The sequence below is a fragment of the Ips typographus genome, linkage group LG9 (assembly GCF_016097725.1).
Source record: "Ips typographus isolate SLU linkage group LG9, UJ_Ityp_2.0, whole genome shotgun sequence".
In the NCBI taxonomy this organism is placed as follows: domain Eukaryota; kingdom Metazoa; phylum Arthropoda; class Insecta; order Coleoptera; family Curculionidae; genus Ips; species Ips typographus.
In genome coordinates, this window is record NC_138430.1 from 8954091 (window position 1) to 8970227 (window position 16137).

General features: G+C 34.7%; 1 protein-coding gene and 1 long non-coding RNA gene across 18 annotated transcripts in view; one reads left to right on the top strand and one right to left on the bottom strand.

The window, feature by feature from the left end:
- The window catches only part of CadN (neural cadherin), a 209599-nt gene that overhangs the window by 163496 nt on the left and 29966 nt on the right, over positions 1 to 16137 (top strand). For 9 of the 15 annotated variants that reach the window (XM_081986199.1, XM_081986198.1, XM_081986197.1 and 6 more), the window contains exons 17-19: positions 830 to 973; positions 10684 to 10799; positions 14343 to 14507. In XM_081986199.1, coding sequence (XP_081842325.1) covers positions 830 to 973; positions 10684 to 10799; positions 14343 to 14507 — 425 coding nt within the window. Of the gene's footprint in view, positions 1 to 829; positions 974 to 10683; positions 10800 to 12560; positions 12726 to 14342; positions 14508 to 16137 lie in introns of all 15 variants that reach the window. The other 6 variants (XM_081986187.1, XM_081986189.1, XM_081986196.1 and 3 more) reach the window with 1 other exon arrangement.
- The window catches only part of LOC145733424 (uncharacterized), a 29803-nt gene that overhangs the window by 7349 nt on the left and 6317 nt on the right, over positions 1 to 16137 (bottom strand). The window lies entirely within an intron of this gene.

A 16137-nucleotide genomic window follows, 5' to 3' on the forward strand; every position in this document is an offset into this window, starting at 1 on the left:
CAGCAAGAAAGTTTATAGACACCAGATCTGTGAAGTTGTGGGGTTGGATCTTTGGAGTGGGACAAAAAATGGCGAGAAGTATGTTGAACTTTAAAACAAATGTTGATGTTATGAGACCTAAAAAGATTTTTTAATTGAAGGGAAATCTGACCAAAAAACTGCAGGGAGAAGAAAGTAGTATCATCATTGGGGTCATCTATGATTAAATTTTTAGTTTTTATAGTTAAGAGACTGTGCTGCCACCTCTGCAACAGCTCCCAGCTCAGGTGATGATGAGTAACATCTGCGTCTTCAGAAATCTCCATGTTAAAAACACTCAAACTGACTAATTTTACAATTTTGGTTTGAAGAGTGTTGCCAATCTGTTCAAACTGACAAGTTCAACTAATTTCTTTGAAGTGTGTTTGCTTGCAATGTTGCCAAATTAACAAACTCTCCTAGTTTAGATGGAAGACTGTTGCCTAACTGACAAAATTTGGTAAATCGGTTCAAAAGTGTCCTTGCAATGTTATCAAACCAACAAATTCTACAATTTTGGTTCGAAGAGATTTTGTAATGTAACCAAACTGACTAATTTCTTTAAAGTGTCTTTGCAACGTTGCCAAATTTTACTAATTTGCTTGGAAGAATGTTTGCAATGTTGCCAAACTGAAAAATGTTGTCTAATTTAGTTTGAAGAGCTTTTGCAATGTGACAATGTAAAATCTGAGTTCGAAGTCGGAATTTAACTAAATTTGATTTGAACTCCTTATTTATTCAATTTACTCAAGAATTGTATTGCTAAATTAATATTTTATGAATATAATTAAAATGATTTTTTCTGTTACAGTAACCAAGTTTATTCGAATTGGCATCGCCGACAAGAATGACAATCCTCCGTATTTCGACAAAGCCCTTTACGAAGCGGAAGTCGACGAAAATGAAGATATTCAACATACTGTGCTCACTGTTACCGCCAAAGATCACGATGAATGTAAGTACTTTTTAGCTTTCTATCCGGTAAATTGCAAAAAATCGGCTGGTCTCAAAACGTACAAACCAATCAGGATTTTCCTTTTAAAGCTTCAAGTATCCTCATCAATCGCCTAGATTTAGTTCCGATTAATTTTATGAAACGGAAAGCATACTTCACTTTTTTGCCTTCCTCTTAAATTAATATTTATTTGCTGGTTCATGCTTGACTTAAATGATTTGAATGGTTTTCTTCGGGTAAGTCTAATGGTCGAACTGCAATTTCGGATTGAAATTTGATTTATGGCGAATTCCACTTTTATTCATTCGAGAGTTGCTTCCCCGTAGTGCAGCAGTTTTTTTTTTGTTTGGCAATACCCAGTAAAAGCGTTTTATAACTTGATTTTTGTTACTCCCATGAATAATTTATTGAGAGTGTCATAAGGTTTTTTTAACACAAGAGAATATTTTCTTACACAGCAAGTTTTAATAATCAAAGCAAATTACTTGCAGAAAAAAAAAACTACTTTCAAATATCAAACAACTGAAGATTTCTGTAAAGTTCATTACTTTGCTTATTAAAAGTAAACCATTTTGGTTAACAGTCCCGTAAGTACCCACTTTTAAAGAATCACTTAAACGCAATTAAGTTCATCTCGAGCAAGAACTTAAGGGAATTAATTACGGCACGAGAGGTATAAAGAGGCTTTGTCGAAATTTTCAAACATTTTGCATAAATTATGTAATAATATATTCAGAACAGAGATTTAAGGACGGTGTTTACCGATTATTTTAGTGGATCTATTGAGCCATTTTCGGTCTGAATAAAAAGAAATTTACGCCGCGGTAGTGGCTCACAATTTAAAAATGATTTCCGCCCTTCTAAGAGTTACTTGACAACTAAAGTGCTTCACAAATAAAATAGGGGAAACCCTTGCTTTATTCGGCGCATAAAAGACGAAAACTGGTTATTTCTTGTAGGTTAAAACTCTTTCAAAAAGCTTTTAGAAATTCTTTTTTGATCGTGCTGTTCGCGATCATTTGTCATGAAGGGAGAAGGGCAAAACGAATGTGGTAGGTAATAATAATGGTCGTAATGGGCAGGGATTCGGAAATGGACTTTTACCACGCTTTATGATGATTGGAATTGTCTGATAAGGCTCTACTCATTCTTACTTTTGTATTGTTTAAATTACTGTCCGTAAACGGTTTGATTTGTTGCGCTACTTTATAGAGTGATAAAGGACGTGAATTTCAAACTAAATTCCCTCCGAAACTCCCTGAATTCCAATAAAAAAAAAATCATATTTTTTGAATAGTTTCAGTAAACATTGATTTTTCTCTGAAATCCGGGAAGAACCAACAAACTTCATCAATTAAGCAAACCGGAGAGTAAATGACCCATTTTTATAAATGATCGTCAGGGAACGGCTTGTGCATAATTTTGCCAGCTTTATAGGCTTTTCCGTTCCAAGATGGTGGTGAAGTTTTACGGAAAAAGGATATCTGGGTTTTATGGTGTCCGATAACGAATTACTAGCAGGAAATGGCCATTCCTAAGCAGGATAGCTGGACTCTCGCAATGTCCTTTGCAGTTTATTCTGATCAAGTTTGTGAATAGGCATCTGATTTCCTTATACAAATCGAAGTTGGAATTTACGACTATACCTTTAGCTGTGTATGCAGTCTAAACTAAATTTATTCTTAAATCAAGTTGATTTGATTGTTAATACTGTTGTAGTCTTATAAAGACAGATATTTGGAAAAAAGCTATAACAACAAAGTGAGAATAAGAGTTGTGAGAAATTTAATTCTCTACAGGAATGATGTTACATTTTTAAAAGCATTTTAGTGACATTTTCTGACTGTGATTTTATGTGTAAATTCGAAACACGTCGTTTTGCTGTCGTTCTGAAAAATTCGTTCCTAATGCAAAATTCATAATATGCATTACCGGAAAATCCCGTTCACTAAATATTTCGATGTAGTCGAGCATATTTCTTTCAAAATGACAAGTGAAATTCCCCAGCTTCGTGTTCTAGAACGTAATACATTATTCAAAAGTTTACAAATCTTTTTGGCAGGTTTGCCGAGTTGGGTAAGATTCGGGATTAGAGGGGCCAGCCGGAATCTTGTAACCCGTTTAAAAGGGCAAAAACAAGTTGTGCGGGAAAACAAGCAGTTATAAGTGTTATTTCTTTGTGCTACGTCAAAGATTTATGAGATGCCTTATGTAGGTAAGCGGTTTAATGGAAATTTATTGTTTCAAACTTGTAGAGATTGTAGTTTTCGGTTTTCTAAGCCAGTTTCGCCCGGTAAACTTATTGTTAAATAGTCATTTATTTTATTCTGTTCATCGATTATTGCCGTACTATTGTGTTCAAAAAGGTCGTAAGGTGCAGGCATAAATTTAGCAGTGTTTAAATGAGACTGTATTTGGTGAAGAAAAGGAACTCGATATTTTACTTAAAACATTTACGAAACCTTAGAATCCCTGATGGCCTTTCATTTATAAGTCAGTGAATAGTATGGGAAAATTGTGTACAATTTAGAGTGAAAACTTTGCTTCCTGGTCATCAATACTACTTAAAAGGAATGAAAAGGAGAGGAGAATAAGTTTTAGAAGCAGCAAATTTTTGTCGTATATCATACCTATGTAATATGCAGATTTGGCTATAAACCAGGACCTATATTTGATTCAATACGGGTAAAGGGGGATGAATTACGGGCGCGCATTTGAAAAGATCGTTTAGGGAAATTTTAGATTGGCTGCCATTTGTCTAAAGTCTACAAATTCCGAGCGCATTTTAAGGAGAATTATTGAGGGCAATTTTACTTAAATTTTAATGGACTTAAGTTTGTTAAAAAAACATTTTCTTTCAAGTTAACTGCACCGTAAGTTCAATTAAATTAGAACTGCAACACAAATCGGCGTTAGCTGTCTTTTGCAATGGAAACTAATAGGGCCGAATTATCAAATTTTCGAATAATGGGCACGGTAAATATTGCTGGTGCACGCATATTAGCAATTTCGATTCGTTGGCAGTAATTAAAGCTGCAAACACACAACTAAAGGGGGCTTTTCCTTTACGATCGGTTTTTGGTATTGTACACAATAGCTCCTGCAGGGAATTAGATTTATATCGAACAATTGAAATTTTTATAAAACTATATTCCGTTTATTCTCTCTTTAAATTATAGGTACTCTCCTATAAGTGTACTAATTAAATTTGTTGATTAGCTTTTTTATCAATGAAATACCAAATTTAAAATCTTGATTGATTTGAAGTTTTTTGTTTTTAGCACATCAAGGGTTTAAATATTTAATTTCCTTGGTCTTGCCAAAACCACTGAGAATGTTGTTTTTCAAACAAATGACATGTTCTCTACTCTAAATAATTTTCAAATAGGATTTAGAAAGTTTAAATTTTTAATTTTCTTTCAAAAATTACAGCGGGAAACAGAGCAGTGCAAGTGTACAAGCTTGTTTAAAGATGTCACAATTTGACAGCTCCTAACTTGATTTCTGTGACACTTAGGAGGTTCGTTCAAACGTCAAAATGTAGCCCAAAACTTCTGCTTTCTTTTGACAAGATCAAGTTTTTATGAAAAAACTACAAATAACTGAGGAAACTGGCCTAAAACACAGTTGTGCACATACAAAACTTTAGTATACTTTCTGCTTGAGTTTTTTCCCAGAGGAACCCATCTTGTCGAAACTTGGGACACTTCTACAACACACTTTCCTCTACGAATCCTGAAATATTTTCCTTAGTCGGTTTATACAGGGTGAACTGGTGAATAAACCACAGTTGATTTCAATGCAAATGGAAATGTTCTCCCTATATCTTGGTTCCTGATGGACCGAGTTGGTCCATTTTTCTTGACGTGACTCAAAAAACCTAAATTTCAATTTAAAAACGGTCAAGCGACTGAAAATTGGAAGTTTTAATTTAAAAACGGTCACGTGACCAAAAAACACAGTCACGTGACTTTGAAAAATGAAGGTAAAATTTGAAAACTGTCATGTGACCCTACAATTACTATTTTTATCTTAAGAAGAGAAATTTTTAGATTTTTTCATTACTCGGTTTATACAGGGTGAACTGTTGAATAAACCACAGTTGATTTCAATGCAAATGGAAATGTTTTCCCTGTATCTTGGTTCCTGATGAACCGAGCTTGTCGAAACTTGCAACCTACTATTTTTTCTTACTCGATTTGTACAGGGTGATCTGTCAAATACACTCCAGTTGAGAGTTTCAATTGTTTCAACAGTCACGTGATGAGTTCGGAAAATTAAGTTTAAATTTGAAAGCGTTGACGTGACTCAAAAAACCTAAATTTCAATTAGAAAACGGTCAAGTGACTGAAAATTGGAAGTTTTAATTTAAAACGGTCACGTGACCGAAAAACAGTCACGTGACTTTGAAAAATGAAAGTAAAATTTGAAATCTGTCATGTGACCTTACGATTGCTATTTTAATTTTAAGAAGAGTAATGTCTTCGATTTTGACCTTAAAAATACTGACGAGATCTTTTAAATTCAATTTTAGGATTGAAAATAGTCACGTGACAATCACGTTTTCATTTTGACCTAAAAACTGTCACGTGATGTTTAGAATACTTACTACAGAGAGAAACAGTACGTTTTTCTATCCTAAAAGCTAAGTAACCACTAATTTATTCAAAATACCAAACTTACAACAAAAACAAGTATGATTGGTTGGTTACTTAGTTCTCTTTTTTGGTGAACTGATTTTCATTGACAGCTTTGACTTAAAAATTTGACAGGCGTAAAGTGACATCACATTGTGCTCCAAAATGTTTATGAACTTATTTGAGACATAAACTTGGATAAAATAAATGTTATGCAATTACTAAAAGTAGTTTCAACAATTCAACAAAACCAAACTCAACATCAAGTTTCTTATCAAAAATAATAAATTCCATGCATTTCTAAATTGTTTTTTTCTTAAGTAAACCAACAGTAAAATCCATCTACATAGATAAAACTGGAAGCAGTAGGATTTATGGCAATATTGACATATTTTCCAAGCAAGATTAGGAAAACGGGATCAACTATTTTTATAGACTCGTAAACAATTTATAGCAACGGAACTGGTAGATATAACGTTAAACTTTTATATCCGTTTTCTGAGCATTTAAGCGCAACTTAATAGGATTATCGCCGAACTTATTGACCCAATTCGCCACTTAATAAAAATCCAATTTCGCTAAAAGCGAAATATTATTCACTTAATTGTGAACGTATTAAAATATAGTTCAGCCGAGAAAATTTCAAGTTTCTTTGATAGTTTCCATAGCATAAATCATTCAGTTTATTTTGTAAAGAAATAATTCTCGAAGAGAACATTTGTTATTTCTCTTACCTTGGACAAGGCATTGCGTCGTCGTAAATTGTCTGCTTGAAATAAAGAATATATATTATCTTGTTCCATCTTGGAAAAATCCCTGCGCTTAGTTTTAAAAATTATGAGTTATACGTCAGCAAAGTTTTACCTCGAATGATCTATAGAAATTACGCTGCAAGTTATTGGCGAACTGCCACCACATCACAAAAAACTGGTTTATAGACCATTTTTGGTTAATCATCAAACAAAGCTTCATTTAACTTTTAATATTTGATTACATTTTCTGCCACAAAAGCACGGTTTATATTTAAAACAATTCATTGTGGTTTCAAATCCGAACTGCAACGGTGCAAATGGTAATTAATACGGGTTGAATCATTCAAAAGGCATTAATGCTCATTAGTTTAGTTCCATGTATGTAAACCATCATTATCCAGCTAAGCAATTATCTATTCCACATATTTTTATTTCTCGTTGTTTTCGCTTCCCCAGTTTTCTCTAATCATTGCCCTACGAAGTTTCGGATTGCTTGCCGCAGGCAAAAATTAACTCCAAACCTACCAGCAGCGTCCATAATTTTAAGATTTATGCTTTAATCTCTAAGATGTGAAAGTCGTTAATAACGGCGAACTGGAAATTTATTTGCCACTCTGTAAAATGCAATAAACGTCCGATGGGACGTTTTAACTTTATAGGAGTAGTAAAAATTGCGACTTCACTTCCTGATCTGACAGCTAGCGATTTATTGAAACGCAAACTTTGCAAGATAAATGCACTACTTTGAATAACGAGATGTTTTTTTTTAAATAAATTGTTGCTATTTTAGGAAAGTAACAAGTTTTAAAAGTAAATAGTGTGTCGAATAACGTGAATAACCCTACATAAAGGGTATGTCGATGATAAGTTGATTCATTATTGTCAAAATGATTAATTTAGTATCCAAAGATGCTTTAAAATACTACTTTATACTTTACCAGAATGTGTGTTATTGTCTGTCTTCGACATTGGTCTGAAGATGGCTTAGGCCAAAATCGGTGCCCTATTAAATTATTGTGGCAACGACTTTCGAGTCTTTAGAGAGTTTTCTGGCACATTAAAAATGGTTCTAGAGGCTTCTGGAAATTTAAAATGATTCTTAGAACATTTAGAGTACTTGTAGAGGCCTCTGGAGGTTACCAGAAGGTTTGCAGTAATATTTAGAGAGCTCTAGAACTTTCTAAATGGTTCTAGAGGCTTCTGGCAGTTTAAAACGATTCAGAAGATTTTTAGAGTACTTGTGGAGGACTCTGGGAGTTACTAGAACGTGTGCAGTAGTATTTAGAAAGCTTTGGTACTTTCAAATGGTTCTATAATCTTCCGACTTCGGTTCTAGAGACTTTTGGCAATTTAAAACAATTCATAGAAGATTTAAAGTACTTGTAGAACCCTCTGGGAGTCGTTAGAAAGTTTGCGGTTGTATTTAGAGAGCTCTGGTATTTTCAAAATTGTTCTAGAGGCTTCTGGCAATTTAAAATGATTCTTAGAAGATTTAGAGTACTTGTAGAGGCCTCTGGAGGTTACCAGAAGGTTTGCAGTAATATTTAGAGAGCTCTAGAACTTTCTAAATGGTTCTAGAGGCTTTTGGCAGTTTAAAACGATTCAGAAGATTTTTAGAGTACTTGAAGAGGCCCTAGGGGTACTTATAGAAGGTTTTCAGTAGTACTTAGAGAGCTTTGGTACTTTCAAAATGGTTCTAGAGGCTTCTGGCAGTTTAAAACGATTCTTAGAAGATTTAGAGTACTTGTAGAGGCCTCTGGAGGTTACCAGAAGGTTTGCACTAATATTTAGAGAGCTCTAGAACATTCTAAATGGTTCTAGAGGCTTCTGGCAGTTTAAAACGATTCAGAAGATTTTTAGAGTACTTGTGGAGGACTCTGGGAGTTACTAGAACGTGTGCAGTAGTATTTAGAAAGCTTTGGTACTTTCAAATGGTTCTATAATCTTCCGACTTCGGTTCTAGAGACTTTTGGCAATTTAAAACAATTCATAGAAGATTTAAAGTACTTGTAGAACCCTCTGGGAGTCGTTAGAAAGTTTGCGGTTGTATTTAGAGAGCTCTGGTATTTTCAAAATTGTTCTAGAGGCTTCTGGCAATTTAAAATGATTCTTAGAAGATTTAGAGTACTTGTAGAGGCCTCTGGAGGTTACCAGAAGGTTTGCAGTAATATTTAGAGAGCTCTAGAACTTTCTAAATGGTTCTAGAGGCTTTTGGCAGTTTAAAACGATTCAGAAGATTTTTAGAGTACTTGAAGAGGCCCTAGGGGTACTTATAGAAGGTTTTCAGTAGTACTTAGAGAGCTTTGGTACTTTCAAAATGGTTCTAGAGGCTTCTGGCAGTTTAAAACGATTCTTAGAAGATTTAGAGTACTTGTAGAGGCCTCTGGAGGTTACCAGAAGGTTTGCACTAATATTTAGAGAGCTCTAGAACTTTCTAAATGGTTCTAGAGGCTTCTGGCAGTTTAAAACGATTCAGAAGATTTTTAGAGTACTTGTGGAGGACTCTGGGAGTTACTAGAACGTGTGCAGTAGTATTTAGAAAGCTTTGGTACTTTCAAATGGTTCTATAATCTTCCGACTTCGGTTCTAGAGACTTTTGGCAATTTAAAACAATTCATAGAAGATTTAAAGTACTTGTAGAACCCTCTGGGAGTCGTTAGAAAGTTTGCGGTTGTATTTAGAGAGCTCTGGTATTTTCAAAATTGTTCTAGAGGCTTCTGTCAATTTAAAATGATTCTTAGAAGATTTAGAGTAATTGTAGAGGCCTCTGGAGGTTACCAGAAGGTTTGCAGTAGTATTTAGAGAGCTCTGGTACTTTCAAAATGGTTCTAGAGGCTTCTGGCAGTTTAAAACGATTCTTAGAAGATTTAGAGTACTTGTAGAAGCTTCTGAGGGTTACTAGAATGTTTTCAGTAGTATTGAGTACGCTCTGGTACTTTCAAAATGGTTCTAGAGGCTTCTGGCAATTTAAAACAATTCATAGAAGGTTTAGAGTACTTGTAGAGGCCTCTGGGGGTTACTAGAAGGTTTACAGTAGTATTTAGAAAGCTCTGGTACTTTCAAAACGGTTCTAAAGGCTTCTGGCAGTTTAAAACGATTCTTAGAAGATTTAGAGTACTTGTAGAAACCTCTGGGGGTTACTAGAACATTTGCAGTAATATTTAGAGAACTCTGGTACTTTCAAAATGGTTCTAGAGGCTTCTTGGAGTTAAAAACGATTCTTAGAAGATTTAGAATACTTGTAGAGGCCTCTGGGGGTTACTAGAAGGTTTGCAGTAGTATTTAGAAAGCTCTGATACTTTTAAAATGGTTCTAGAAGCTTCTGGCAATTTAAATCAATTCATAGAAGGTTTAGAGTACGTGTGAAATTTAGCAGGTGTGAAATTTAGCCAAGAAAGCATTTTAAAAAGAAGTAAAAATATCAACTTTTAACAGGCTACACTTCTAAATCAATACAAACTGTATTGAAATCTGAATCTGCATAATATCGACAATTTCATTTCGAAAGTTATAATCCAGACGTATTGTTTGTTTGTGCCCTTTTAAGGATTTTTTTCGGTCATTTATTTTTTGTAAAAACCCTTTGCCTCGCTTTTTAGGGCTGTAGTCCTTTAAGCGCACTTGAAACGGCAATTCATTTTGCCTTAATACCAACCCTTTTATTTCTGTACGGGGTTGGTTCTAACGGGAGAAGAAAAATTAAAATCTCGCAAACCAAAATGACTTGGTTCTACTGTGATTTTGGTTTGTCTTTCGCTGCATCAAATTATTTATTTTAGTTTAACTAGAACTGAACCAAATCAGGCGTTTTCTGCCTTTTTCCAACTCACTGCAACCATATTTTAGCACTGCGGTGCACATGAGCTATGCATGTATCATCGGCTTAGACGGTTTCCAGTCTTTAGGGCTGACGCTTTTTTAATTACCCTTTGGCTGACGCGTTTCCGCAAATGGAAAAAAAAAACGTGGAAAACTCGGACGTAAACCGGAAACAAACAAAAATTTATGTGGACACAACAAAAAACACTGAATTAATGCGGAGGCAAGGTTAAAGTTCGCCAGGTCCAGATCCACTCGTATTGTGCGGTAGTTTCATCGGAAACCGACGTTAATTTAGCAAGTAGTCCGCCGGAAAATGCTGCTGCAAAATTTAACAGAAAAAACTGACAAATAGAGTAAATTTACTGTTTAAATTACTTTCGGATGGTAATGAAATAAGTGGAGGATTTTTGGGTTAAAATGGGGCCAAACAACACAAAACGTTTTTAATTCACCTAGTTTTCGTTTAGCTCGTTAAACTCATAAAGTGATTCTATTCCAGCTTCGCGTATTCGATACGAGATCACAAGCGGTAACATAGGCGGAGCTTTTGCAGTGAAGAACATGACTGGTGCCATCTACGTTGCCGGAGCTTTGGATTACGAAACACGGAAAAGGGTAAGCTCGAATAATGTCTTACTTTTTGTTACATTTAAAATAATACTTTAAAGGTGAAATTTTAGGTAAAGATTTGCGGCTGATGATAAGCCAGATTGATCATTTGCCTGTTCTATTCATAGTTGTTTACCAAATCCAAAACTTGAAGAATTCCTCATGGGTGTCTTCTACGAGAAGTAGTTTTTAGAGGTTCAAATCGGTTGCACTCTGACTCTCTGCTTATTTTAACGCCTTTCCTTTTAAAACAACTGACATTGGTTCAATTAGGTAACGTGAATATTTCTCTCTGTCATGAAAGTATATTTCAAGAACCAGCCAAATTTCTAGTTAAATTCTAATGTCACGTGAGCTAAATCTGACATTTATACCTAACAACAGCACTTTTCAAATTAAAAGTTGATTTAGTAAAATTTTGCCTCACTGATGGCGAATTGCACCAATGTATTTCAGGGCACACTAGGCTTCACCTAAGCTAAATTATAATTTGACTGTGACAGGTCATGGGCAAAATGTCACAGTCAAATCACAACTTGGCTTAGGTAGCACTCAGGGTGCTCTTAAATGGGTGTAAAAATAATAATATTGCCATCAATCTTTGATCTTCCTTAAGTCTGTTATGATACCAAATTATTGAGTTTTTAGTTCTTCACATCAAAAACGTTCTTTGTGGCTAAACTAAAAAGGTTATTGTTAAAAGTAATAGTTTTTTGAAAAACTAAACTAATTTTTGTTAAGAAAATTGCAAATTAGTGGCAAAACTAATTGACAGAATAATTGCAACAAGGCAACACAAATTACATAATCTAAATTGAATATCACGATGGCTTATCTTAAAGCCCCAACTGAATTTGTATTGCTGCAATTGGAAAGTTTAAACTGGAGACTTTTAGTTCAGTCGAGTGTTACGTAAAAGTTTCCGATTCATTTTGGTTTGGAATCTAGTTTAATCCTGTAGTTTTTAAGGATCAAGTGCAATTACAATTTTTCTATTAAATGAATAAAGCAGGTAATCTGATCAGATAGTTTTTAACACTAACAATAATAAAACATTTGGCCATAGAATTGGGTGATGGCTCTTTCATATTTTCATCCTAATTGGCTATTAATATTCCAATTTCCAAACGTGTTTGGTATTGTCCATGGTAACAATAAACACTAATAAATGACCTAAAATTTTCACTACAAATATACGATATTCAGTATGGTCACACATTATTATGTATTAGTGATCTAGTAAATTATTTTCTAAACAGAAATGTATTTTAAGTGGTTCCAAAGTCTTCTTAAATAGGGGTTGTTTCAATTGTCTTTTAGCATCTTCTGTAGAGGATGTTGAGTATTTTTTCTTCCAAGGTTTAGACATATTTTCCACTGCTCCCAAAGATAATAAATTTCAAAGATTTTGTCTTTTTCAATTCTTAATTTGTTGAAGCAAAGTCTGATTTGTAACGTTTCACATATTTGACTAAATTACCATATTTCCTGAGTGCAGCAAATCAACTTACAACTACATTTTAATTTAATTAAAATTTGCTTGCACAATTCCTTAACAAACCGAAAACTAGAAGGTATCCAGCACGTATTTACTACTAAATACCATTATCTAAACTATGGCCGGATGTTTGTTCTAAAACAATTTAACGATGAAACTTAGAGGAATGTAGCTAAAGCTCAACTATCGCTGTAAATCATAAACAGTTCGCAACACTCCTCTAAGCCGTATAATACTAACAAATTTCTTCCTCCTCAAAAAACGCACAGTACGAATTGAGACTGGCCGCCTCGGATAACCTGAAGGAGAATTACACCACGGTGGTGATACACGTCAAAGATGTCAACGACAATCCGCCAGTTTTTGAGAGACCGACCTATAGAACGCAAATCACCGAGGAAGATGACAGAAACTTGCCAAAATCAGTTTTAAGGGCGAGTGTCTTTCAGCATTCGGAACTGGAAACGATGGGATATTTTCTCTTTTAAGTAGAACCCATCAAGTTTTATTGGTACCTTCCAGCAGCAGTAATCAGGGCGTAACTGTCCGATCGTTTCCATTTCTTGCATGGGAGTTTTCAGTTGCAAAATTACTTTCATGTTTTTTTTTTTTGTAATGAATTCCCACTTATAATTTTTAGTTTCAGTATTGTTTTGCAAACCACGCGAGCTTTGACCCAGTTTTCGCGATAAACGTGTTTTGCATGATGATCGTAAGTTGGTATTGATAAAGTTTAGAGGCGGTGAACTTTTGCCTGTAATAATTTGCGGCTTTAAATCGACACTCAAAAGTTTTCAGTAAACAAGGTTATCAATTGCGTCAGTTTTACATAACCCACTAGTATTTCACCTTACTTTTGGAACATGTTTGTAACAAAAACAACATTCGGTGTTTCCTGTTAATTTTATCAGTGAAATCCTCCTACTATTCTCTAATTGCAAGCGTTATGCCCTTATTGTAAGGTCTTTATTGAAATGGTTAAGGTTGAGAGGGTGGTAATTTGTAAATAGCTCGGTAATATTCATGATGGTAACACCTGCTGAAATGAGAATGCAGTGTTGTATTTACCTGAAATTACAATTTTCAAGCTTAGGCTTTTATACAAATGTTATTAAAAGTGTGTTTTGTTAAGAACAGCTTATAGTAGTAAATTACACCCAATTAATGGAATTCTGGACGACATTTGGTGCATTATCTCAGATTTACTGTTCTGGAAATGTATGGATCAAGTACGTCTGAATAGGCAGTGTGTGGTGGTATTTTCGATTCAATTAATATCAGTTGCCATGCTACTAAGTTAGTTACTTATGGTAAAAAGAGCTTTATGCTTTGAAGCAGCATAAGCCATCTTTTCATAGTTTGAATATATCTGAACCTCATCTGAAAACATCATATTTTCCTTAGCATTTACATTTCAGCCGAATAGTGGAACGAAAAATCAGCTTGACGGTGTCGTATTCAATTTGAATTTAAAAACGTATACGCCTTGGTGCCACCTATAACTTCTATAACGAACATTTGTATGCATTGTCAGGGTTTTGCACGTATTGACTATGTGGGGTGTAATAGAACTGACGCGATTTTAAACGCAAATTATATCTAAATCGAGCATAACGGCGAACATACTAATGAACAATCAATCAATTTCGAATGTGTTCCATAGCAAACGTACCTTTAAACTGAACATCCTGTTTCGAAACTATGCAAACTGTCTAAACCGCAACAATTTTGATATGCGCGACCGAACCGAAAACATTAAAACGTGTTTGAAAATTCAAAACCCTAAAACGCTTGTAGGGCACAAATCATTGCCCTTTGTAAATCGCATATTTTCCAGACGGCCGCTTCTGAACTTTATCAAGGGTCGAGCTTTCGGATCATAACTTATTATTTACGAGTTTATTCTGGATTTACTGCACATCCCATGTGGTATTTGTTTTCATTTATTGCCAGTGCAAGCAAAACGACTCATTAAATTATGACTTGAAACCTTTGCTTCCACTGTTGCCCTAGTTCGTTTTTTTTTCTGTTTTTGGTCTTGGCATGCCTAGTACGAGCTAACCCTGGTAGCCTCTGATAGCCTAAACGAAAATTACACCACGGTAGTAATACATATTAGGGATGAAAACGATCTGCCACCCAAATTCAACTGTAGCTCATACGAAAGAGAAGTCCTGGAGGAGTCTTCGGAAACTTATCCAGTGATACTGATGCAGGTTTGTTCGTTTTCTAAAAGAAACATTGTACTGCTGTCACAGCTAACCAAATCATACTCATCATAAGCTAATTATTGTCATAATGGTACTTTTTAATGATGAGAGAAGAGTAGAGAAGTAATAAACTTTTAAAGTTTACTTGTTAAATTAACAGAGCATAAAGATAAGGGTAAATTCATATACTCTACAACTTTTTTTCTTTTTTATGGTACAATTTGACCTATTATGATTTTTTTTATTATTTTTATAAAGTTTATTAATGTACCGAGTGTCTCAAATTTGAGCAACAATAACCAATTTTTCATTAGTTTTTTGAATTCTGAGTCAAATTCTAGGATTCATAATAGGAAAAATCAGTGGTTTCAAAGATTAAATAACAATGTATTTTATAACATCATACAACCAGCTATTGTCAGTTTGGCAGTTCAACTAATATCAATTTAAACTTAAACGTTTCCAATCACCAGAAACCTTTAAGGCTATTTTGAAAGGGCCAGGGCCCTCTAAATGCTACTGACAACCTTTTAAAAAATGCCAGAAGCTTCTACATGTTTCTTAAACCTTCCCAGAGGTGTTTTAAATTCTCAAAGTCTTGTAGGACAGTCTTGAATCTACCAGAGACCTCTAAGTGTTACCGACAACTTTCTAAAAAGTACCAGAGGCTTCTTCAAGTGTCTTAAACCTTCCCAAAGTTGTTTTAAACTGCCAAAGATCTCTAGGACCATTTTGAAAGTTCAATGGGCCTCTAAATGCTACTGAGAACCTTCTAAAAAGTTCCAGAAGCTTATGCAAGTGTCTTAAACCTTCCCAGTGTTGTTTAAAGCGTCTAGGACCATTTTGAAAGTGCCATACGCCTCTAAATACTATGGTATTGAGAACCTTCTAAAAAGAGCCAGAAGCTTCTACAAGTTGCACAAAGTTGTTACAAACCTTCCCAGAGTTGTTTTAAATTGTGAGAGGCCTCTAAAATCATTTTGAAAGTTCCATGGGCCTCTAAATGCTATTGAGAACCTTCTAAAAAGTGCCAGAAGCTTCTTAAGTGTATTAAACCTTCCCAGAGTTGTTTTAAATTCTCAAAGTCTTCTAGGACAGTTTTGAATCTACCAGAGACCTCTAAGTGTTACTGGAAACTTTCTAAAAAGTGCCAGAAGCTTCTTCAAGTGTCTTAAACCTTCCCAAAGTTGTTTTAAATTGCCAAAGATCTCTAGGACCATTTTGAAAGTTCCATGGGATTCTAAATGCTATTGAGAACCTTCTAAAAAGTGCCAAGTGTCTTAAACCTTCCCAGAGTTGTTTAAAGCCTCTAGGACCATTTTGAAAGTGCCATAGGCCTCTAAATACTATTGAGAACCTTTTAAAAAGTACCAGAAGCTTTTAAAGTTGCACAAAATTGTTACAAACCTTCCCAAAGTTGTTTTAAATTGCCAGAGGTCTCTAAGACCATTTTCAAAGTTCCATAGGCCTCTAAATGCTATTGAGAACCTTCTAAAAAGTGTCAGAAGCTTCTATAAATGTCTTAAGCCTTACCAGAGTTGTTTTTAAAATGTCAGAGGCTTCTAGGACTGTTGTGAATGTGCCAAAACCCTCTAAAGGCTACTGAAAACTTTCTGAAAAGTTCCAGAGCCCTTTA